The sequence below is a fragment of the Leucopleurus acutus genome (assembly GCF_964270905.1).
Source record: "Leucopleurus acutus genome assembly, chromosome: 2".
NCBI classification, from domain to species: Eukaryota; Metazoa; Chordata; class Mammalia; order Artiodactyla; family Delphinidae; genus Leucopleurus; species Leucopleurus acutus.
In genome coordinates, this window is record NC_139143.1 from 106,508,491 (window position 1) to 106,535,091 (window position 26,601).

At 35.8% G+C, this 26,601-nt stretch overlaps 1 protein-coding gene across 8 annotated transcripts in view; it reads right to left on the reverse strand.

The window, feature by feature from the left end:
* Positions 1-26,601, reverse strand: part of SNX7 (sorting nexin 7) — a 97,248-nt gene that overhangs the window by 41,350 nt on the left and 29,297 nt on the right. For 5 of the 8 annotated variants that reach the window (XM_082834489.1, XM_082834491.1, XM_082834492.1 and 2 more), the window contains exons 3-7: positions 18,616-18,726; positions 18,110-18,274; positions 15,917-16,115; positions 11,178-11,377; positions 8,319-8,405 (exon numbers count right to left, since the gene is read on the reverse strand). In XM_082834489.1, coding sequence (XP_082690615.1) covers positions 8,319-8,405; positions 11,178-11,377; positions 15,917-16,115; positions 18,110-18,274; positions 18,616-18,726 — 762 coding nt within the window. Of the gene's footprint in view, positions 1-7,763; positions 8,116-8,314; positions 8,406-11,177; positions 11,378-15,916; positions 16,116-18,109; positions 18,275-18,615; positions 18,727-26,601 lie in introns of those variants that run through there. The other 3 variants (XM_082834493.1, XM_082834490.1, XM_082834494.1) reach the window with 2 other exon arrangements.

Sequence of the window (26,601 nt, forward strand, 5' to 3'; positions counted from 1 at the left end):
AAAAAAAAAAAAAAAAAGGTATTAAGTGGATAAAGACATTAGCACAAAGGAAAATAAGAATAGGGGAATAACAAGGTAAAGCCAGGGGTGAGTTTGACACATAAAAGACATTTGCCAGATAGAAGTGGATCAGAATTGGGGTTCTCAACAGTCTAGAAACTAATGTAAAGAGTGGTATAAAGAGTGGTATAGGAACAGGTATAAAACCCAAGATGTGTACACGCTGGAAACAAGCTAACGGCTCAGGAGAAATTAAATCCCATTGTTGGTGCTGAGACATAAATGAAACTTTTCTCAGGGGTCCTCATAAAGGAAAACCAGAATGTAGTCTGTGCTGCTGATGCTTATCATAAGGGATTTATGGTTCTCTTCCTTAAAATGTCCCTTATTACAAATCAATGGTACAATACCAAGCATTGTTTAGTTAAAATAATTGTTTAGAGTCCAAAACATAACTTTTTTTTTTTTTTTTTTTTTCCGGTACGTGGGCCTCTCACTGTTGTGGCCTCTCCCGTTGCAGAGCACAGGCTCCAGACGCGCAGGCTCAGCGGCCATGGCTCACAGGCCCAGCCGCTCCGCGGCATGTGGGATCTTCCCAGCCCAGGGCACGAACCCGTGTCCCCTGCATCAGCAGGCGGACTCTCAACCACTGCGCCACCAGGGAAGCCCCAAAACATAACTTTTTAATAGTCAGTATAAATTCATATACATTTTAAATTATCTATTCAATTGCCTAAAGTGACCAGGTGGGGCAAGTGGGAGTGGTCACTAGTCAACTCAAGATAATTGATGCCTCTTTTTTTTTTTTTTTTAACAATGTGAAAGTCTAACAAGCAGGATTACAGTTATCATTTCCAAACCTTAATCTAGAAAAATGAGACATCCAATATATACTTCAAATACAAAATATTTACAATCTAACACTGGTTAGGTACTGCGCTAAGAGTTTTCATAGGCTGATTTAACAACACTCTAAGGAAGATATTACCCACAACTTTTATAGTTGAGGAAACTAAAGCAAGGAGAATGTAAGTAACTTGTCCCAAACTACAAAGGCACACAATACTGTAGCTGAAATTACATGCAACTCTGCAATTGGGTTTAAGACCTTATATTAAATACTTTTCAGATACTGCTCTACTTGCAATGCCATGAGACAAATAACAGAGGGAAAAAGTAGCCTGGTAAAATCCCAAATAAAGACCTCTCCCCACAAAAAAAAAATTAATAAAAATAAACACCCCAGGCTCAACAGACTTATTCATAAGGTAGACACGATTTTTTGCTATTTAATCAAATATTATCCTTTACAAGTTTATATAAATAGCAGCACATGGATCTTTTTTCCAACCACCTGAATGAATGATGCCCTGAATGAGAGGTCTGACTGTGACGGTACGGAGGGAGAGGAATGCTAGGCACCGCCTGGATCTTTGTTCTGGGACGAGAGGCTGCTGAGGGCTTTGTTGATTAAGCGTCACTCATTCACCCAGATCCCCACCCAGTGTTGTGTCTACAGCTCCAATACACAGGTACACGGTGTATGTGAGGCACATATTTATTAGCTGTTTACCAAAAATCCATTCCCCACTCTCCTTCTTACTACATGAAAGAACTCCAGTTTTTTTAGGTATCTGCATCAGAAGGCAGTTTGTAGCTGATCCAAGTCCATTCTGATGGTCACATTCCCACTCCAAGCAACTGGCTTGATCCATGAACTTTTCAGGACTCTGGCCAATGAGATGTGAGGAAAAGTCTGCTGATACCTTCTAAGATAAACTGATAAAAGGAAACATACAAGAAGAAAGTCCTTTCTCCTTCCACTGGATAGCAGCATGTCCTTCACTGCTGTGTGAGTGTGTGTATATGTACATGTGTGTATCTGTGTGTGTGAGAAATACATATAGATGCAAACAGGCAAAAAAGAAGCAGAGAAATAAAAACAGATACTAGAAAATGAGGCACATAGAAAGGAATAAGTTTGTTAAAAAGGGGAGAGGTGAGACAACAAATATCTGAGAAAACGTAGAGCCAACCTCTGCTGCCACCACACAAAAAAAAGCTATGTCAATATTATCATTTCTTTAAAGCTTAAAGAGAAGGCACTCTTGCTCTATACATCATTTAGTACACTATCAAGAACATTTGAAGATTAATAACCACAATTTGAGGATGGGAGTAAAAAACTGGTTCAAAAATAGCAACTCACACAGAGCAAGGACCAGATTAAATAAATTTGGTATCTGTTTGTATCTTCTGAATGTGGCTATATGCAAATCCAGACTATAATGATCTTATGAAAATGCATTTTTTATTTTTGTTCCCATAAATACACTGTTGAACAGCTATGGCATTATATCTAGATCCAACTCTCAGATTCCATGCACATATTGCTAAATGTCAAATGTATTCATATTCATTTATATTTGAATGCTGCTTTGAGTGGCAAACTATAAATCATCCATTCAAAAATAAAAATACAAATAAAATGGATATGCAGCATTATTTAGCACCACAGATGAACTTTATTTATCTTACAGTTAAACAGTGAAGTGAATAAGCATTTTCAAACAGAAGCTCTGACTCTGAAAACTTATAACTAAACTGCAAAAACTACAAGTTCCTCCAAGTATCTGAGTTTTCCTCAAAATCTGTTATTGTTATACCTTCATCTCTACAGACAGAAAATTCCTTACTTTGAATATCTACTTTATTGAATCTCTTCTTTATCAGAGCATCTAATGCTCAATCTCTCTTAAAATGTTTTATTATCTACAGTTGCCTTAATTATTCTGTATCAAGCTGTTTTTATAAATACCTCATAAATGGAGAGGTGGTTAAAAAATTTGAATGACCCTAAATAAATCAGTTTAGTTCATCTTATTGGTCCAATTATTTACCACCAGCCGAAGCTATATAAATTCTCTTTCCTTCTCCTCACTAGCCATCCCTTCTTAGATTTTTATTGTTGGAATATGCCAAGGCTCAGTCCTATTAAGTCCTGGGACCTCTTTTTTTCATCCTTTAGTGACCTCAACAAATGTCATGGCTTTAAATACAACCTATCTGCTAACAACTCCCACATATATATCTCCGGCTGGATCCCTTCCCTGACGTCTGGATTTTTATGTTCATTTTCATATGTGACTCCCTCCTCAACACCTCACTTGGGTATCTGATGGGCACATCAACATTATACATTCAAATCTGATTTCTTCACCTTCTCCATGTTCTTCCCAAACCTGTTCTTCCCAAAGTCTTTGCCATCTCAATGCCAACACTTAACTTCCAGTTGCTCAGTTCAAAAACCTTGGTATAATCCTTGTTCACTCACAATTCATAGTCCACCAAATAGCAAACAGCTCTCTGTCTTCAAAATATCCTCAGAATCTGACCACTCCACACCACTTCTGCCCTGGTCCAAACTATGATGTCTCACTGGGGTTGGAAGAGCTAGTCTCCAGCTCTGGCCTTCTCCCAGTCCATACACACTCCACATAGACATTATATTTTGTCCTCCCCAAGCAGAGTAATTGATTTAGAACAATTCTGAACATGTCACTCCTCTGTTCAACTGTCGTCTTCCTATCTCGCTGAGACCAAAACTTATAAGGCTCTACGTGATCTGACCCCTGGCGACCTCTCCGACCTCATTTCCCACAACTCTTCTGCTTCCTCATTCCATTCCAGCAACACTGGTCTCCTTGCTTTTCGTGAAACATGCAGGCATACTTCCACTTTGCACTTACTGTCCCCACTGCCTGAAATTTCTTCTGCCGGGTATTCATGTAGTTCAAGACCTCACCTTTTTTGGGTTTTACATAATCACCTTCTCGGTAAGACGTTTCCTAACCCCTAATTTTAAATTGCATTGCCCCCCAACACTACCTCTTCTCCACACTTATCACTATATGACAATACACTATAAATTTCAGTTGTTGCTTACAGTCTCTATCACTAGAATATAAGACTCATGAGGGCCTTTCTTGACCACTGTCTCCTTAGTGCTTAGAATAGCGTCTTTTATATGTTAGGTACCTAAAAACATTTGTTAAAAGGTTTTCGTTGAATACTTCTACCTTAAATGCCATCTCATCATGACATAAAGTTGCACATCTCCAATTTTCTTCTTCCTCTTATATGCTATAGTTCAATTTGTAAAGCCACAATCTGCTTTCCTTACAATCTAGAAATGTCAAGGGTCACTAAGAACTTGAAACAAGGGCCACCCTCATTCTTTAAGTGCTTCAGATTCTATCTTCCACCTACGTCCCTCTCAAATTTCTCTTCTCTGCAACTCCACTACCACGTCTTCAGTTCAGGCTCTCGCTGAATCCACACAGTCCAAAGGAAAAAGCCCATATTCCTCATCCTGACAATTAAGACTCCTTTCCCATCTGACTGCGGCCCATCTTTAGAGCCACATCCCTCAATTCTCCTGTACCCTGCTCTCTACACATCAACCAGGGTTCCTCAGTTTAGCACACTTTTTTGAGCCTTTACTACTTTTCATAATATCCACTCACTAGTCTTCAAGGAACAATTACTTACTCATTCTACAGGACCCATCTCAAGTATTACTTCTGTAAAGCCATCAAAATAACAACAGCTAACAACCACTGAGTGCTTTCTATGATCCAAATAATTGACTTGCATAGTATCATTTGATCCTTAAACAAGCCTATTAGAAAGGTACTAACAATGTCCCCCTTTATACATGATAAAATGAGGCTTAAAAATGTTAGGAAGGGCTTCCCTGGTGGCGCAGTGGTTGAGGGTCCGCCTGACGATGCAGGGGACACGGGTTCGTGCCCCGGTCTGGGAGGATCCCACATGCCGCAGAGCGGCTGGGCCCGTGGGCCATGGCCACTGAGCTTGCGCGTCCGGAGCCTGTGCTCCGCAATAGGAGAGGCCACAACAGTAAGGGGTCCGCGTACCGCAATAAAAAAAAAAAATGTTAGGAAATGTGCCTTAAGACTTAATAAACAGATAAGCTAAGATTTGATCCCAGGTCTATCTAATTCCAAAGCCTAAATGACAACACTCTAAATCAACAGCTGAACTGACCTTCAAATGGGTATTCTACAAGTCTTTACTGAGTTTAGGTCACTTCAAAACAATTGATTTTATTGTTGTGAGATAAGAAGTACAAACCACAAACTCTAAGAAGCAGCCACTTTACAGCTACCCAGATAATAAATCAAGGAATTCGCTATAAAACATTATTTTCCTTTGCAGGAAAACACATAATATTTGTGGGCATGTTTGTGTGATAAGAAAAAAGTAATAATAATGTCATAATTGCCAATTTACAGCATATACAAAGTTACAGGCACGGTAAAAGACAAGAGCCTTGTATTTGCATGCCACGTAGCCCACCTGATAAAGATCACCTGATATGTCTAACATGACCTCCGGAATGTTACATCAGTGCTCTACTTCTACCCAATAATTATAACTACACTAGTGTTTGCCCTTCTTGGTAGAGCTTCATTTCACTGACCTTTGCATTATGAGTTGCTTTGCCCAGTTTGCATATAACTTCCCACCCAAAGGTGACTTTGCTGGAGCTTCTGAAGGTAGCCCCAGCAGGTCTCCATAGAAATGGCCCCAGGGTTGTCTCCAAAGTGCCCTGCTTGAGTTGCCATGGTAAACAACCAGGCTAGATTGCTCTATTCAGTTCTCTGCCAGGGTCTCCATGGTGACTGCAAAGGAGGGCTCCTTAGAAGGACCTCACAAGGGCACGTTTCCATGGTGACCCTATCCTGCATATTTCTAAGCAACTTCCCTTCAGTTGTTCTGCAACCAATCAGAGCAGGTTCATTTTGAGAGTAACCCTGGAAGGTTGCTCCCAAAGATATCATCGTAACACACAGGTATTTGGAAGTGAGGTCTGTAATCAAATAAACTGCTTGAAAATGTAAATGGTACCATTCACAAATCATTAAATTAGTTCTTATGCATTTTAGGATCTGTTTTTGATGGGTAACAAAAAAATACTTTCTCTGTTTCAGACCTTAATAAAAATGATCTTACAGAATATAATGCAGACAATTAAAGTTTCAAATTTCTCCAATCTTATAACATAGCAGCTAACTAGGTAAAAAATACTTTATAGTGGACATGTCTCACACACACACACACAAAATGAAATCCAAAATACAGATGGATCATCAGGTTATAATGAGATATCAAGGAAATTTTTATAGAGCAAAAGACAAAATATTTGCAAGTCAAATGAAAAGAAAAAATGTTTTTTAGTTGAGTTGGGAAAGCCTAGCCATATTTGGGCCTAATCTATTTTTTCCTGTGTTTTTGTGGTTGGAACAATCCCAACTACTCTTCCTTTCAATTTAAAATACGAATATAAGCCATTCTGAACAGATGCTTGGTTTTCAAGCCATTTTACTATTCTCCTGAAACTTTAAAATACTGTACTTTTCCTAGTATTTAGTCAAGGGCAATATTTTATCTAATCACAAATTTCAATATCCCACAAATTTAAATATCTTTAGAAATTATTTAACAAATAAAAACATTCTACAGTTACAATGATACAATTATAATTGTTGTACATGTGCTCACCCATCTCTGTTCATTCCAGTTGACTTTTTAAATTAAAAAAATATATATGTACATATATGTGTGTGTATATGTATTATATAAATATAATATATATAAATGTGTATATATATTTATCCCTTACTGTATGGAGAAGGTTAATCTTGGATTTCCTCTTTTTTCTCCTCATCTTGAGGTAAAAGCAAGAGCTCCGCCTCGACCACTAGTTCCATTTGTTCTACATTTTCTGTTAGTCTCTCTCACAGATTCCATTCTCCTACTCTGTCCACAGCAGCCCACCACTCCCCACTCATACTCCATGCAGGAGAATAAACTTGAGTTTGAAAAATAAACATAGTTAAGAAAGGTGAGGATAATTCATAATCACGTTTTAGTGAAATCTCAACATTTTACACAAAGTCTGATTTTGTAGAGACTTATTGCTTCAAATGTTCAATATGTTTTTATGAAGCCAAGCAATCACTCCAAGTTTCATTCATTCACAATATTTACTGAGTGACCACCATGTACCAGGCACTGTTCTCTGGGCTGAGAATACTTCAGGAAACAATTAAAAAATTCCTACCCTCAAGGTATTTAGATTATGGACAGGGAGAGAAAGAGAAAGAGAATACAAAGAAAACCAGTAAGAACTTCATCTTTTGTGTTAGAAAATTATTAAAGCTAGAGAGAAAATTAAAGAAGGGAGGAGGGAGGTTAGCTCCCAAGCCAAGTTGGGATGGGCAGCAATACTACTATGGATTAATGGGGGGCGGGGGGGTTGGGGGCTGGGGGTTGTTTCAAGGACTCCCCCATTCACCTGACATAAGTGTACTCTAAACCCTTAAATTAAAAATAAAATTAGGAAAGTCTCTTTCATAGAAAATGTAATAAAAGTTAACAAAGTAATTTCTCCAACTTTTATACTTGCTCTCTGAGAGGCAGCATGGTCTGAGGGAGGCAAGTGATACTCTTACCTCCAGTCCTACTTCTGTTTCAAGAAGTATATAAATTTGGGCAAGTTACTCTACGTTTCAAGCCTCTTCCTCTGTTTTAAAATGATAACAATTCTGATCTGATAGTATCATGACAACATGCAAAGACAAGAAAATATAAATGCTAAACTATTGTGCGTGAAAATATAATGTCTGAAATTTGCTTTAGAGTACTTCAGAAAAAAAAAAAAAGTGAGAAATAGCCAGGTGAAAAAAACTGGGCAAAATGTTGGGAATTAATGAAGCCCAGTGGTGGGTAAATGAGTTCATTATATTATTAGATCATTTTTTTATGTTTGAAAATTTCCATGAAAAAAGTATTTTAAGAAAAGGATTAAACTTGAAAACGAAGATACTTCCTTTGTAAAGATTTTTACAATAACTAGAAAAATATGTATAGGAACACCAACTTACCTTGTACAAATTTCTTATAAAACTAGTAAAAAGTAGATTTATTTACTGAGTACTTACTAACCTTCTGGAACAATGTTAGGTACTTTTTTTCCATACTTTCTGAATTCAAGCACTCTAATTTAAAAAAAATGAACTTCATACTTTACTCATTGTAAGAAAAAATATAAGACAGAAAGGCAGAAAAGCATCGTAAGCTTACAGACTCACCTGGTACTCAATGTATAATCGATTTTTGGAAGAAATTTTAGTATCATTTACTGAATGCTTAAAAAAAAGCATGTAATGGAGCTAATACAAATTTTAGACAATCAATTCTACGTGATTATAACAAGAAATTTAAAAACTTACCAGATCAGTATCTGCCTTTTTAGAGGTCAAAGCTTCAACTTTGGAATCCAGTTCTGCCTGTATTTGATCTCTTCTTTTCATGACACCCTTCATATTAAAACACAGGAATGAAACAGGTTGTACTTAGTTTTAATAATCTTTGTATAACAAAAATATACATTTGAGAATATAAATACCATCTCTTCCCCAGGCCATCAGTCATCTAGAGGTGTAATGACTTAAAAAAAAAATTAATCTCTAAAAGCTAAACTGATAGCAAGTATTTAAAGGAAACTTTTTCATAATCTTTTATTAGTTTTCCCAATGTACACCTTACTGGTTTAAGTACTTTATGTACAAAAGACATGTTTTGATGGTGCACTCTAGGCAGGTACAGTTCTTCAAAAAGAGCAAAGAACTAAAAAGTCAATAGGAGCACTGAAAATACGTGCTATGGTGTAAACTGGTTGCAGTTGGGAGGGCACATGGGCTACACATCTGAAAGTATCTACAATCAGCCCTCTTATTGGACTCCAAAGGCATAGTTAATCAAAGTCAATTACAGTGGGGAATCAAAATTGAAGTGTGCATTCACATCTTAAGATTTTATTTTAGCTTAAAATATGTAAGTATTAACCGATTAGCCAAGACTGAGGAGAAAGCATGGCGTCTGCTCTGACTGAGAGGAGCTCCATCTTGTTTTCTTGAATAACCATGATTTCACGTTTCACTTAATACACCCTGGTGAAGGAATTTGAGTGCAGAATTCATCTACATCTTTTATAATGTTTTCTAGTCTTTTTCAATGTCTTTCCCTTGGTGACTCACTTTTCTTCCAAGACAGTCTTCGTAGACACCAAGATTCTTTTTATTTGTACTCATCTTTCACTGGTTTCCATAGTATTAATTAAATAATGAAACTGTAATAATGAACACAAGTGTCCTAAACAGTTCAAGGCAAAAATAAAACTAACTCTGGGTAAGCAAACAGTTCAGCCAGGGAGAGCAGAGTTGCAGGACATACAAGAGAAGGGCCTTAGTGAAGTACAGGTCTTTTGGGTATTTTCAGAGGAAGGGAAGAACCTTAACCACAAATCAGTTAAATGGAACCAGATAAGCTGGCTCTATAGTATTTGAGAGAATATTGAGAGGCACTAAGGATAAAAATCATCCTGAAAATGACTCACCCTGGTTTTGTGCCTGGTGGAATCAATCTTAAAACGTTCAAAAGAGATTAACATTTCTCTTGTTTTCAAAGAAATGAATAGAAAATTCAACTAATTATCACAAATTCTTTTATATTTACTTCAACGTTTAATGGTCATTAATGTCAGGAACCCCTTCCTTTCTCTAACCCAAATGACACATACTATAATTTAGTCCCATTAATTTTATGTATGTTTCCATAAATATGAAATATTGTGCTTCATATAGATAGAAATATTTTAAGTAAGAGGTGACTTCAGAAGACAACTAGTAAAAACTGCACAAATTTAGTCAAGGCATGTATTTTTCATTATTTTAGCTCACATTGAAGAAAATATTCCAATATAAAACAGAAGCACAACTTCAATATAAGTGCTATTGATTATACCCTAGGAACCTACAAAATAATACAATCAAATGAGGACCTATAAAATAATTCAATTCCGGTTGCTATTATAATTTTTCCACACCTTTAATAATACAGGATTTAAATTGCATAATTTCCATCCTGACATAAAGAGCAAAACATCTAATTAAGGTAAAAGAATATAATATTTTTAATGATAAAAATCAGATCTCTTTGAACAGCCACACAAGAGAGATCAATAATGAAGTAAACCAATGGAATGTAGCCAAGGAAATTGATGGAGGCAAGGAGGAAGCACCTCAGCAGTGAAACATTAGAGGACTTTGGGAAGCAGGGAGGGTGTGTTTATGGGAGGATCACAACAAAGTCAAGTAACAGCAGAAATCCGAAATACCTACAAAATATTTAATGATTCTGTGAAAGGAAAACCTAAAGATGATAAATACGAAAGAGGCAGATATCATGCTGAAAGGCTAAGAGAACTTTTCTTAACAAGACAAAGTAAAAAAAAATTTTTAATCCTCCCAAATCAAGAGTACATGAATACAGAAACCAGACATGGATTCAAGTCTAAATGGCAGAAAAAATGGACTATAACTGAATGCAAGCTGACTCCTTCCCCCACTGTCACCCTACAACACCAGAAAGCTGAGGGTATCAGTTCAACTGTGCAAGGTATGGTGAGCAGAGAATAATACTGGATGAAAAACATTAGCTTTGCAGATAGCATTGCTAAATCCAAAATATCTGGAAACTTTAACTTGAACTGAGGAGGTTAAATGCAAAACTCTGATATAAGAGGAATAAAAGCCTTTTCAAATAGTGAAAGAAACATGTTAATTTGAAGGATCTCTTTTCAGAAGCACCCAGAAGACAGAACAAACATCAAGATCCTACTCAAGTACTTTCTACATAATGATACTAAATATATTGCTAAATCAAATGTACCTAGAAGCAAGAAAGCAACTCTTTCATGAAAAGAAATTTCTCAAGTGCTGAAAAATTTTAAAGTAAAATTTTAAAAGGCTGGAAAAACTAATCATATCCCTATGTAAATCCTGACTGAGGATGCTTCAAATCTATCTTATAAACTGTTGTTGCTACTGTTGAAAATTCCTGTCTTTTATTAGCATATTCTTCCACTCATCAATTCATTCATGCAGTGAACAAATATTTATGAATATCTACACGCAAAGCATACTTCTAGGATGGGAAGATAGTGGTGAACAAAAAGAAATAGAAACTGCTTTTATGAAGCATATAATCAGGTCAGGAACTAAGGCAGAAGTAGAATTAGGTGTTCTTACCATTAACATTTCACTATAAAGCACATACTCATGTACGACAGGAAGCAGGGCCTCTGAGAGTCCAGACATCCGTTTTTCAGTGGCCTTACAGCATCTGTCAATGCAGCTGGCAACACCTTTTAGAGTATCAGCCAGATCTTCTTCTGATGCTGACCACAGAATATGAATTGGGCCATATTCTTTCATTTCATCAAAATATTCTAAAAAAATAATAAGTTCTTCAATTTACAGGAGTTTTCAAAATCCCTGTATTACAGACAATAAGAAAGGACCTTATTTTCTCATTGTGCACATGTTCTTGTACATGAACATAAGAATATGGATATCATCTTTCATTAAATTGACCTGTCATCCCAATCTGCTCAACCTGTCCTTGAATGAAAACTTTCCAAGTGTAATCAGTAACATGCTTTTTCATTCTCAAAAGTGTCCTGGCTTGGGAGATAAATTATACGATCACTGTATCTATCACAGACTTCTGCCTACCAAACAAACTATACCTGAATACCTCATAGGCAACCTAAACAAAACATGTCTTCTTTTTCCTCTTATCCTGTTTACATATCCTCTTAATGGTAATTGCTTCCAGAGATCTAAGCAAAAAATGTGGGGTCATCCTAGACCCTAGACTCACACCTGCACAGAGCCAGTCAGCAATTCCAATATTTCTAAATCTCTATCTATCTATCTAACCATCCATCCATTTACCCACCCACTTACCTACCCACCCACCCACCTCTCCTCACTTCCACTGTCATCAGCATCTCTAACCTGCACTACTGCAAGGGACTTCTAACAATTCTCCCTCTTTCAATTTTTGTCACAGTATATGAACAGTGAAGTTTCTTAGCTGAATTAGAAAGTCCTTTATGATCAGTCCCTACCTTGTCTCTCCAGGTCTAACTCCTCAGATTCTCCCCCAAAGATATTTTAATTCAAGCCAAAATAACCGCTCATTCATGAATATCTCATGATTTCTCCTAACTTAAACAATGCATGTATCTTTTAGTCTTGCCCTCTACCATTTCTATCATCTAACAAACTACTTCTAATCCTTTAAGTCCTAACACAAACAAATCTCTTCTGTTTCTGTTCCAAAGGCTTCTTAGATGCTTTGTCCTCAATGAGTCTATTATAATTTTATACTTCTATTAAAGCCTATCATAATTTAATACTTCTATTATCCCACTTTATTATAACTGCTTGCATAACTCACACACGCCTAGGCCATATGCTCCAAGACTCAACTGGGCAGGGTCTTATTATTTTTTTAATCTCAAAGCCTAATACATAATATATTCAATATATATTTTCATATCAATGAAAGAATGAATAACAAAAGACTATTCAATGCTTGATAAGCTAAAAATTTATCCAAAAATTTGGATTTCATTTTAAAATCTGAATGCTTTTATATGTTTGCTTTCACACTATCAACTTTTAATGACAGACGGCTTTTTATGGTAGAGAATGCATGAGTAGTGAGTGTTTTTCGTTTAATATCCATATAAATACAATTAAATTCTCTATATTTAATCATCTTACTAGTCACTGGGGTTAATTGAAATATGTCATATTGCTCTAAATTAAACTTTTTACTAAACTATTAAAATTTCAAAAGTTTATATGATCAAGTAAACTAAAAAAGACTTTAAAAATTAAAAAAAAACAGAAATATTAGTAGTCACCTAAGGAAGATATTCGGTTTAATGACTAGAGCCCTTCCAAATTGCATCCTCTTGATCTAGGCCTATCTTTTATTTTAAATAATCACCAAACTAAACTAATATTTCTAGAAAATGTTCTACTTTATTTCTTTTCTCAATTTGTGTATATATCAAAGTGTGTCATTAACCTTGTGTAGTATTTATTTTTATACAGAGAGCTTCCCTGAAATTCTAAAACTGTGCTTATACAGCACTCAAATCGCATCTGTATGCAAACACTTAATGAGCTGCACTATAATTTGTCCATTAATATATCTGTTTCCCCAACTAAACTGTGAGCTCAAGGACAGGTACTATCTTAATCCTCCTTCAATCTTTAGCACAAAGCAGCAGCACAACATGTGGTCAATACAAATTTGCCTAATAAATTGGGGAACACAAAACAAAATCACAGAAAAAAACTGAATAAAAGTAAATCATAAGAGAAATGACTCATTGTGATCATCAAATTCTTTATGTTTTAAATATGAATGAAACACCCTATATAGCTTAGACTCCCAGGACTACAAAAAAAAAAAAAATCTATCATTTTGAATGAAATCTTGACAAGTGGGTTTCACATTCGAAAGACCAAGAAATCCCTCAAGTTTGGGCCAGTGTGCATTCACTCCTTGAAAATGAGAGCTCAGATTTATAAAGTCTACCACAAAACCCACTTTTCGTTTTGAGCGTTTCACAAATATTAGAGTATATCAAAGATTTTAAAACTAGTCCCTTGTGCTGGCAAATATAAAGCATATTGATATTCTACAGAAATCTTAAGTGTCAAGAGTTTCCAAGGGCCTCTTTGAATTGCTATACAACTTAACTATGCATCAAGAATCTACTTAATAGAATTGGAATCACAGAACCTAGTTAAAACAACTGGCTTCTTGACATTAAAAAAAATGACAAATGGTAAATACAAAGGCAGACCAAGAGGCATAAAACTAATTATTAAACTATATTTGGTCACCACAATGACCTCACCAAGTCAATACATAGGAAAGGAAGTTAGAGAAAAGGCAATACACACTCAGATATAACAATTTTTTCTATATCTCTTTTAATAACCAATCAATTCTTGATAAAGCAGATTTTCATACCACCAAATCTTATGTTTATTCATTTATTTTTTCAATCACTGAATAGATTTTAATTGAGCATCTACAATGTGTTAGGCGCTATCTAGATACCAGAAATAAATCAATCCTTTTCCCTTTTTGTCCTGATGGAACTTACAGTTTAATGTGGGACATGGACAATAAAGAAATAAACTATCAATGTAGGGACTTTAAGTAGTTCATCTCTAAAACCGATTTATATTAGGAAATATATTTTCTGAATTAGTCATCTATTTTTAATGTAGGTAAATACAATCAGAAAATTAGCAAAAACTCATAGAATTAGAAAAAATCATAATGGAATAAATTATTATTTTTTAGTATTTATTTATTTGTTTGGCTGCATTGGGTCTTAGTTGCGGCATGCAGGATCTTTAGTTGCGGAATCTTGAGTTGCGGCATGTGGGATCTGATTCCCTGACCAGGGATTTAATCCAGGACCCCTGCATTGGGAGCGTGGAGTGTTAGCCACTAGACCACCAGGGAAGTTCCATCATAGAATAAATTCTAACTTGAAAATAGGAAACAGGACCTATTTTCCCATATATAAATCTCTGCCATTGGTTGGACAGGCCTAATGAGTACTTGTCCCCCCATACAAAAATCACTAGAAACTGTGAAAACCCTATATCCTGACACATCCCTTCTTTGATTAAAACTATAGCCCATGTTGAACATTTGAGACCAACTACATCCAAAATATTAAGCTCTTTATCACTATTATCTATAAATGAGAATAAGACAGCTAGTGATTAATTAAAGCAAATGGAAACCAGCCAGGACTACATTCAAAATCATTTAGGAATCAGAAATTTTCACAATAGATCTGGGAATAAACCACACTTTGAAGGTGAAATTCTAACTTAATGTTGTGTGATTCCTCTGTAAGGAGCTTGGAAGTCGCCACTGGTCTTAACAAGAAAAATGCCGAGCAGACTGAAAAGCCAACTTTTTTTTGGATCTGTGAGAGAGGGGAGGACACAGGACAAACCACTGCCTGCAAGACTGAAAAGACAGACACATGGATACAAGGAATCTTGTCTTCCTGGAGCAGAGACTCAAGAGGGGAAATCACTTCTGCAACCAGTGCCGGGGGGTAGAGAGATTGAAACTGTCAATGATGAATTGCTGGAGGCTCAGTGTGGACAATTCAAAGAGTTAATAAAAACTCCAGAGGAACCCAGTCACAAGGGGACCCCACAATGTTGTGAGATTTACCCCCAAAAGCGTACACAGTAAATATCAGATAAAAACTACTTCTGCTTCCTGCAGGGGGTGGGAAGGCCTTGTTCCTTCTTAACAAGGCCTGCCCTCATGGGAAACTAGTTAACCAGAGCATAACCTGATGGGGTATTATCAGAACATAAATGACCTGGAAGGGAAATACCCAACTTGAGCCCACTCTGGCCATCCTGATCCAACTAAGAGGGGGGGAGGAAAAAAAACTGAACTTTTGTGAAGCTCACGGTCCAGAGGCACAGACTCACTAAAGGACTGAGACCTGATCACAGGCCTCTAGAATACTTCCTCTCCCCGACACCTCACTACCACATTACTAAAGGCCTGTTTACTTTTATGAGCACATCATGTCCGGCTACCAATAAAAAAATTACAAGACATACCAAAAGGCAAAAAACAATTTGAAGAGAGGGCAAGCATCAGAACCAGATGTGGTAGAGATGTTGGAATTATCAGACCAGGATTTTAAAACAACTCATTAATATGTTAAGGGCTCTAATAGATAAAGTAAACAGCATGCAATAACAGACAGGCACTGTAAGCAGAGACAGAAATCTTAATAATGACCAAAAAGAAATGCTAAGTTGATGTTGCCTTACCACACCAGCAAATGTAAAGATGCATCAGAAATCAAACAACTTCGAAATCACATTTCAGTGATTCTACATACCCCTTTCTTCCTTGTAAATTCTCTGAGATATTTTATCTATCAAATTTATTTTCTGGCTAAATATTTCAATAAAGTTATTCATTTCCATGAACTCCTCGGGGCGGCTTTTAACTCCTCTCATTGATAATGCAACCGCTCTGACCGTCTGCCCCATCCTGCTGAGTAATCCAGGCCCTTGCTTCTTGTGAGAAGAGAGTTCCTAGACAAAAAAATAAAATATGCGTGATGAAGCAGACAATGATATTCCAAGTCCCAACAACAAAAAAGAAATCTAATTAGAAGAATAAAATAAAGATAATAAAAATGTTTCATATACGTCTTTTTTTTTTTCACGTTAATTTGAAGCAGATGAGTTTAGGGTACAGTTCTTTCTCTAAATCTCAGTCTCCTTGATAACATTCCTTTTCAAAGAGCTCATGTAAAATATGTTTCCTCAGAGCATGGATCTTTCAAAGAACAAGGTTTAACAGAAGGAATCGCACTTAAGGAGATTACTGGAGAAGATAAGAAGGATGATATGAGATGAAATCCGTATTTTATAACAGGAATTTAATAGAAAAATGATTGAGAAAAAGATTTCTTAGGGTCTAACTATAACTACTCCCTGGAAAAAAATTGGAAAACTTCATTAATTCTTTAGTTATAATAATAGCTAGCATTTATTAAGAGCTTAATGTTGCAGGCACTATACCTGCATTCTTATATACATAACTCACAATAACACTACGAAGTAGGTTCTATTATTATCCTCATTGTACAGAAGAAAATAGAAGCAAAGGAAGGTTTGCTCAAGTTCCAAGAGCAATGAATTACTCGATAAGGATTGGAGCCCTAGTAGTCTGACCCTAGGGGCTTCACTGCTAAGCACTAACCTGCTTTGTCTACTTAAAGTCACTAGAATAACTGGTAAACAGATACTCCCTGACCATAGCTCTGCAACTAACTTAACTGGATAAACTGTGACACTATCTCCACTGGCTGACTGTCTTTGGAGAAAGATTTTTAATAAAATATATAACTAGCTGTTTCTAATTCTAGTTAACTTAGGAGGGTCAGCTACAGACTTGCAAAGTAGAAATGCTATAAAAGGATACACTACAGTATTCCTTCAAAAGTATGGCATACTAAAAAAGAACACCAAGAAGGAGGACAAGGGATTCTGAGGATGGTTGTAGCACGTACTGAAACACAGGTGTGAGATCAAATAAAAGATGAAGAGTAACATACACACACAAAAAAATCTATAACAATGCTGACTACCAAATCCACAGATAAAAATATTATGTATTATTTACCCAAATATTAAATAACATATTATCTTTCTCCAGATCTTCTTTCCTAAAGGTCTTACACAAAATAATATATAAACTTGTTTATTTCCATGTCAATATGATTTTGTGTGCAAATAATAACAGATGCTATTCTTGACCAGGCAACACGTCTATCGAGGAGTGCTACCACATCATTCGATAGAGTAAACATTATCAGAAACGGCACAAGTCACAACGGGCAAGCTGTTACTGCAACTGCTGACTGCAGATAATGTTTCTAACAGCTTCTAAGGGTCTGGAGTCAGGCCACAAATTCATCTCACATAAGTCACATAGGGCTTCCAGACAGCAAGTACCGTCAAGATTGAGATGAATCACTTTTTAGCTTCGATCACTTTGGCAACAACCGAGAGATAGAAAACTCAACACTGGTCGGTAAGTATTTAATACTGACCATTGTTCTACCTATCATCTTTCTTGGTGAGTTACATCTTCATAGAATAAAAGAAAAGGAACATATAAGGTTTCTGTATTAGAAATTAGACCCCCTTCAATTAGGTAATTGAAGGGAAAGTAAGGAAATTATATTATTTACCTATCTCTCCATCCATCTATTTAATAAAATCTTTTATCCTAACTTGAAAAGCCCTGACCAATTACTACTCAAAACAGTGTCAATTTTTAAATGTTTATATATTTTCAGTATTGGCAATATATGCAAGGAGTACCCAGGCATTAAAAAAAAAATTCAGCTACCAAGAGAAATATGAGGATGTATATGTGAGAAAGGTACAAGATTTTCATAATGTTTATACGTAGACCTGACACAGGGTTGTATCTAAAGGTAAATAAGAGAAAGCATATAACCTACTACACGTATAGATACTAAAGGATTATATGAGTATAAATTAAAATCCTTTACCCAAGCTTGTGCAGTAAGAAAAACTTTAAAGTCTTCATTAAATGTTAGAGTTGGATGATCAGCAATTCGGTTCAAAAATTTATGCAATGCCTTCCTGCGTGTCTCAATGAAGTCATCGTTAAAGCGTTCCACCATTCCTTTCACTATAAACTTTTCTGGCAATGGCTAGGGCAAAAAAATTTAAAAAGGTATCTGAACATTATGTGGCACAGGATTATAAGGAATTCTACACTTTTTCTTTTTGGAAGATTATTTGAACGTGTGATCATTTCTTATAAAAATAATTTTTCAAAATTCACAACGCTAGAGCCAAACACTAAAATCTTAACACATTACAATACTTTAAAAAAACAAATCTGTACATAGATTGAAAAGTTTAAAAACAAATGTTCCTAAGATAAATGAATTATACTGAATTAAAAGGTCTGAAATTGGGTGTTAGGCATTCTAACGATTCACAAGACAAAATGGCAGTTATTCTGTGAAAAAAAAAAATGTAAACTTACTGGAATAATCAGAGTGGGGTGTGCTTCTTCAAGTCTTTCTTTCAACCAAAGGAAATCTTGATAACGTCTCCTAACTTCAAATTCACTGGAGTCAAATTCCCCACGAGACGTCTGAAGAAAGTAGGAGAAAATAACAGCACATGCAATATAAGACAGAAGACATTTGCCTAATGTTATTTTAGACATTCTGAAATAAATGGGTCTCTAAGAAAAACTAACAAATTCTAATTATTCAGTGTTTGTCAGCCTGTCTTTTTTTTTTTTTTGCAGACATCAATTCATGTAGCAGATGAAACAAAGCAAACTTTCCAGTATTCCCAGAAAGAAAGCAAACATCATGCTCAAATTTAAAATCCAAACTGAAAAAATCTGTCTTAGAGCAACCATCTGTCTTCCACAAGATTTTAACTACTATTATCTTTGGCATGACTTTCTTGCTAACAAGAAAGTGTGTTCTGAATTTAGGTTTCAAATATATTTCATTTTTCAAGATGATCAGAATTCAGAATTTGAGGAAAGTCCTATTTTTGCAACTTGGAAAATAACCTGAACATAACTGAGAAAAAAATGTTTTCCTGGAATTTGCTCAAATGAATTGCTTTGATAAAATTTGCTTTTAGTATTTGAAAATTCTAACATTATACAGAGTGATTTTACTGCTTTTTAAAAATGTCATTAATGGAAATTTAACGTGAAAAGAAAATCTTCCTATCATTTCTCAAGGAATTCTGAGCTATATGCTGAAACTCCTAAAAACTAAGCAAATACATTAAAATATCTGTTCTTAACAAACTAAAAATCTATTCCAACACACATGACAAGAAGAACATGGGTAAAATATCAACCTCACTTCTATTACCTGAATCCCAAGCCAGATACAAAAATAGCTTAGATAATGCGCCCTCACCTATCATAAGAAAAAAAGTCATTTATATAATTTTTTTTAAAAAATTATACACAGTAATATTAAGTTTGAGATTTTCCTGGAGAAGTAAACATGGAATAAATAACACATTACATATTTCACATTCACCAGAAATATCAATCACCCACACAGACGAACACAATTGTAAAATTAAGCAGTTCAAGTCAAAATAAGATGCAATCTTAATTGTCATAAAATAAGGCTCACAAAAGCTATACTTGACAAAGTTTATTCTTTTAAAATGAATGTTTAGAATATCATAAAATATATCTTAGCAAAACATTCCCTTTTTAGCGGGAAAAAGTGGAGGTAAATGAGATGCGGAAGTCTAAGGAACTACATGTTCAAAAAACACTACAAAATCTAACTATTATGCCAAATGGTACAAGTTGTAGAAATGGTAAAAATAGGCAAACTAAATCTAGTAGAAACACAGTTTAACAAATATATATACAAGTTGGTATGTGTATATATATATGCAAATACATAAACATGCATACATACATATGCACACAAAACATGTTTAGAGTCACTCATTAAACAACACTTACTGATACCTCCTCATACCTGGCACATACGTATAGGTTCACTACCGATTTCCAAGAAAATAAAATGGCATAACTAACAATAAAAACACTCAAACACTGGGAAGTTAAAGTAAGATAGAGCTTTACATGTCTTCAAGAATTCCCAAAACTTCAAGTAAACACAAAAGAAACTTGTATAAATTCCAGGAACAGAAAGATATAAAATCAAGTCAAATAATTGGTTGATTCTGTCCTCATCACCCTGCCACTGACTTAAAAGAGGAGTTCCCTAACATACTACAATAACAGAAGAAAACAGAGGATAAGTACAAATCTTAAAGACAGTGCATTCTTTCTTCCTACTCTAAGACATCATTGGGCTTCTAAAGGGTTATAAGTTATATATTATTTCCGCTCCAAAATAACTTTTTAGAACACAAGTTCTTTCTAAGTTGGAAATTTATCATCAAACACTGTTATTCCTACTGTTTGGAAGTTTTATCTCTATCTTCTAATCTAGAATACAGTTTCCCATGGAAAGTAAATTGTAAATGGTGTTTCATGTCTGACCATAAGAGAGCTTGCATACTTGAAGTTTAGGACTAATGGACTCATGTGATCTATACCTCAAAATGCATTTATTTAACAAATACTGACCTTTGGTCAAGGGCAAACAGTTACTCTAAATTGGAGGATTTAGAAAATTGTTTTTGAGGGAAAATGAATCTCAGAATCAAGAATACACTTTAACCCACAACTACATACTGGCAGGCATTGATGAGTTTGTCTTCATGATGAGGATGTGAGAGGACAGACCCTTATTAAACCTCTGAGTTCTTACTCCTACATGTCCTAGGTCAAGGCAAATCTCTAATCTCTGAAACAGAAAGTACTTCTTTAGAGCACTCACCTCAGATATTCTAACCTGGAGAATAAAGGATCATTTCCCGTAAGGGGAACAGATGCCAGGAATGTGGGCTTCCTGATATAATTATTTACAATCGGGTCACCCTTAAGTATTTCTAAGTAGGAGATTGCCAGTGTACATGTAGGTATATGAGCATGTGCCTTTATCCTTCTTTTTTATGAATGTGTATCTTTATTTTTTATTTTATTATTACTTTTAACATCTTTATTGGAGTATAATTGCTTTACAATGGTGTGTTAGTTTCTACTTTATAACAAAGTGTATCAGTTATAAATATACATATATCCCCATACCTCTTCCCTCTTGCATCTCCCTCCCTCCCACCCTCCCTATCCCACCCCTCTAGGTGGTCACAAAGCACTGAGCTGATCTCCCTGTGCTATGTGGCTGCTTCCCACTAGCTATCTATTTTACATTTGGTAGTGTATATATGTCCACGCCACTCTCTCACTTTGTGGCAGCTTACCCTTCCCCCTCCCCATATCCTCAAGTTCACTCTCCAGTAGGTCTGCATCTTTATTCCAGTCTTGCCCCTAGGTTCTTCATGACCATTGTTTTTTGTTTGTTTTTTAGATTCCATAGATATGTGTTAGCATATGCTATTTGTTTTTCTCTTTCTGACATATTTCACTCTGTATGACAGACTCTATGTCCATCCACCTCACTACAAATAACTGAAATTCGTTCCTTTTATGGCTGAGTAATATTCCATTGTATATATGTGCCACACCTTCTTTATCCATTCATCTGTCAATGGACGCTTCCATGTCCTGGCTATTGTAAATAGAGCTGCAATGAACATTGTGGTACACAACTCTCTTTGAATTATGGTTTTCTCAGGGTATATGCCCAGTAGTGGGATTGCTGGGTTGTATGGCAGTTCTATTTTTAGTTATTTAAGGAAACTCCATACTGTTCTCCACAGTGCCTGTATCAATTTACATTCCCACCAACAGTTCAAGAGGGTTTCCTTTTCTCCACACCCTCTCCAGCATTTATTGTTTGTAGATTTTTTGATGATGGCCATTCTGACCGGTGGGAGATGATATCTCATTGTAGTTTTGATTTGCATTTCTATACTGATTAATGATGTTGAGCATTCTTTCACGTGTTTGTTGGCAATCTGGATACCTTCTTTGGAGAAATATCTATTTAGGTCTTCTGCCCATTTTTGGATTGGGTTGTTTGTTTTTTTGACATTGAGCTGCATGAGCTGCTTGTAAATTTTGGAAATTGATCCTTTGTCAGTTGCTTCATTTGCAAATATTTTCTCCCATTCTGAGGGTTGTCTTTTCATCTTATTTATGGTTTCCTTTGCTGTGCAAAAGCTTTTAAGTTTCATTAGGTCCCATTTATTTATTTTTGTTTTTATTTCCATTTCTCTAGGAGGTGGGTCAAAAAGGAACTTGCTGTGATTTATGTCATAGAGTGTTCTGCCTATGTTTTCCTCTAAGAGTTTTATAGTGTCTAGCCTTACATTTAGGTCTTTAATCCATTTTGAGTTTATTTTTGTGTATGGTGTTAGGGCGTGTTCTAATTTCATTCTTTTACATGTACCTGTCCAGTTTTCCCAGCAACACTTATTGAAGAGGCTGTCTTTTCTCCACTGCATATTCTTGCCTCCTTTATCAAAGATAAGGTGACCATATGTGTGTGGGTTTATCTCTGGGCTTCCTATCCTGTTCCACTGATCTATATTTCTGTTTTTGTGCCAGTACCACACTGTCTAGATTACTGTAGCTTTGTAGGATAGTCTGAAGTCAGGGAGCCTGATTCCTGCAGCTTCATTTTTCTATCTCAAGATTGCTTCGGCTATTTGGGGTCTTTTGTGTTTCCATACAAATTGTGAAATTTTTTGTTCTAGTTCTGTGAAAAATGCCAGTGGTAGTTTGATAGGGATTGCATTGAATCTTTACATTGCTTTGGGTAGTAGAGTCATTTTCACAATGTTGATTCTTCCAATCCAAGAACATGGTATATCAAACAGATGGTATATCTCTCCATCTGTTTGTATCATCTTTAATTTCTTTCATCAGTGTCTTATACTTTTCTACATATAGGTCTTTTCTCTCCTAAGGTACGTTTATTCCTAGGTATTTTATTCTTTTTGCTGCAGTGGTAAATGGGAGTGTTTTCTTTTTTTTTTCTTCTTTTTGCGGTACGCAGGCCTCTCACTGTTGTGGCCTCTCCCATTGCGGAGCACAGGCTCAAGACCCGCAAGCTCAGCGGCCATAGCTTACGGGCCTAGCCACTCCGCGGCATGTGGGATCCTTCCGGACCAGGGCATACACCCGTGTCCCCTGCATTGGCAGGTGGACTCTCAACCACAGCGCCACCAGGGAAGCCCGGGAGTGTTTTCTTAATTTTACCCTCAGATTTTTCATCATTAGTGTATAGGAATGGAAGAGATTTCTGTGCATTAATTTTGTATCCTGCTACTTTACCAAATTCATTGACTAGCTCTAGTAGTTTTCTGGCAGCATCTTTAGGAGTCTCTATGTGTACTATCATGTCATCTGAAAACAGAAGACAGCTTTACTTCTTTTCCGATTTGGATTCCTTTTATTTCTTTTTCTTCTCTGATTGTTATGGCTAAGACTTCCAAAACTATTTTGAATAATAGTGGTGAGAGTGGGCAACCTTGTCTTGCTCCTGATCTTAGTGAAAATGGTTTCAGTTTTTCACCATTGAGAATGATGCTGGCCGTGGGTTCGTCATATATGGCCTTTATTATGGTGAGGTAAGTTCCCTCTATGACTACTTTCTGGAGGGTTTTAATCATAAATGGGTATTGAATTTTGTCAAAAGCTTTCTCTGCATTTACTGAGATGATCATATGGTTTTTCTCCTTCAATTTGTTAATATGGTGTATCACATTGAGTGATTTACATATACTGAAGAATCCTTGCATTGCTGGGAGAAAACCCACTTCATCATGGTGTATGATCCTTTTAATGTGCTCTTGGATTCTGTTTGCCAGTATTTTGTTGAGGATTTCTGCATCTATGTTCATCAGTGATATTAGCCTACAGTTTTCTTTCTTTGTGACATCTTTGTCTGTTTTTGGTATCAGAGTGATGGTGGCCTCGTAGAATGAGTTTGGGAGTGTTCCTCCCTCTGCTATATTTTGGAAGAGTTTGAGAAGGATAGGTGTTAACTCTTCTCTAAATGTTTGATAGAATTCACCTGTGAAGCCATCTGGTCCTGGGCTTTCATTTGTTGGAAGATTTTAAATCACAGTTTCAACTTCAGTGCTTGTGATTGGTCTGTTCATATTTTCTATTTCTTCCTGGTTCAGTCTCAGAAGGTTGTGCGTTTCTAAGAAATTTCCATTTCTTCCAGGTTGTCCATTTTATGGCATATAGTTGCTTGTAGTAATCTCTCATGATCCTTTGTATTTCTGCAGTGTCAGTTGTTACATCTCCATTTTCATTTCCAATTCTATTGATCTGAGTCTTCTCCCTTTTTTTCTTAATGAGTCTGGCTAATGATTTATCAATTTTGTTTATCTTCTCAAAGAACCAGCTTATAGTTTTATTGATCTTTGCTATCATTTCCTTCATTTCTTTTTCATTTATTTCTCATCTGATCTTTATGATTTCTTTCCTTCTGCTAACTTTAGGGATTTTTTGTTCTTCTTTCTCTAATTGCTTTAGGTGTAAGATTAGCTTCTTTATTTGAGACGTTTCTTGTTTCTTAAGGTAGGATTGTATTGCTATAAACTTCCCTCTTAGAGCTGCTTTTGCTGCATCCCATAGGTTTTGGGTTGTCGTGTTTTCATTGTCATTTGTTTCTAGGTATTTTTTGATTTCTTCAGTGATCTCATGGTTATTAAGTAGTGTACTGTTTAGCCTCAATGTGTTTGTATTTTTTACAGATTTTTTCCTGTAACTGATATCTAGTCTGATAGTGTTGTGGTCGGAAAAGATACTTGATACAATTTAAATTTTCTTAAATTTACCAAGGCTTGATTTGTGACCCAAGATATGATCTATCCTGGAGAATGTTCCATGAGCACTTGAGAAGAAATATTCTGCTGTGTTTGGATGGAATGTCCTATAAATATCAATTAAGTCCATCTTGTTTAATGTATCATTTAAAGCTTGTGTTTCCTCATTTATTTTCATTTTGGATGATCTGTCCATTGGTGAAACAGGGGTGTTAAAGTCTCCTACTATGACTGTGTTACTGTCAATTTCCCCTTTTATGGCTGTTAGTATTTTCCTTATGTATTGAGGTGCTCCTATGTTGGGTGCATAAATATTTACAATTGTTTTATCTTCTTCTTGGATTGATCGCTTGATCATTATGTAGTATGCTTCCTATCTATTGTAATAGTCTTTTTTTTAAAGTCTATTTTGTCTGATATGAGAATTGCTACTCCAGCTTTCTTTTGATTTCCATTTGCATGGAGTATCTTTTTCCATCCCCTCACCCTCAGTCTGTATGTGTCCCTAGGTCTGAAGTGGGTCTCTTGTGGACAGCGTATATACGTGCCTTGTTTTTTTATCCATTCAGCCAGTCTATGTCTTTTGGTTGGAGCATTTAATCCATTTACATTTAAGGTGGTTATCGATATGTATGTTCCTATTAACATTTTCTTAATTGTTTTGGGTTTGTTATGGTAGGTCTTTTCCTTCTCTCGTGTTTCCTGCCTACAGAAGTTCCTTTAGCATTTGTTGTAAAGCTGGTTTGGTGGTGCTGAACCCTCTTAAGTTTTGCTTCTCTGTAAAGGTTTTAATTTCTCCATTAAATCTGAATGAGATCCTTGCTGGGTAGAGTAATCTTGGTTGTAGGTTTTTCCCCTTCATCACTTTAAATATGTTCTTCCACTCCCTTCTGGCTTGCAGAGTTTCTGCTGAAAGATCAACTGTTAACCTTATGGGGATTCCCTTCTGAGTTATTTGTTGGTTTTCCCTTGCTGTATTTAATTTTTGATAGTTTGCTTAATATGTGTCTTGGCATGTTTCTCCTTGGATTTATCCTGTATGGGATTCTCTGTGCTTCCTGGACTTGATTAACTATTTCCTTTACCATATTAGGGAAGTTTTCAACTATAATCTCTTCAAATATTTTCTCAGTCCCTTTCTTTTTCTCTTTTTCTTCTGGGACCCCTATAATTCAAATGTTGGTGTGCTTAATGTTGTCCCAGAGGTCTCTGAGACTTTCCTCAATTCTTTTCATTCTTTTTTCTTTATTCTGCTCTGCAGTAGTTATTTCCACTATTTTATCTTCCAGGTCATTTATCCGTTCCTCTGCCTCAGTTATTCTGCTATTGATCCCTTCAGTGAATTTTTAATTTCATTTATTGTGTTGTTCAGACTGTTTGTTTGCTCTTTAGTTCTTCTAGGTCTTTGTTAAACGTTTCTTGTATTTTCTCCATTCTATTTCCAAGATTTTGGTTCATCTTTACGATCATTATTTTGAATTCTTTTTCAGGTAGACTGCCTATTTCCTCTTCATTTGTTTGGTCTGGTGGGTTTTTGCCTTGCTCCTTCATCTGCTGTGTGTTTCTCTGTCTTCTCATTTTCCTTAACTTACTATGTTTGGGGTCTCCTTTTCACAGGCTGTAGGTTTGTAGTTCCTGTTGTTTTGGGGTTTTGCCC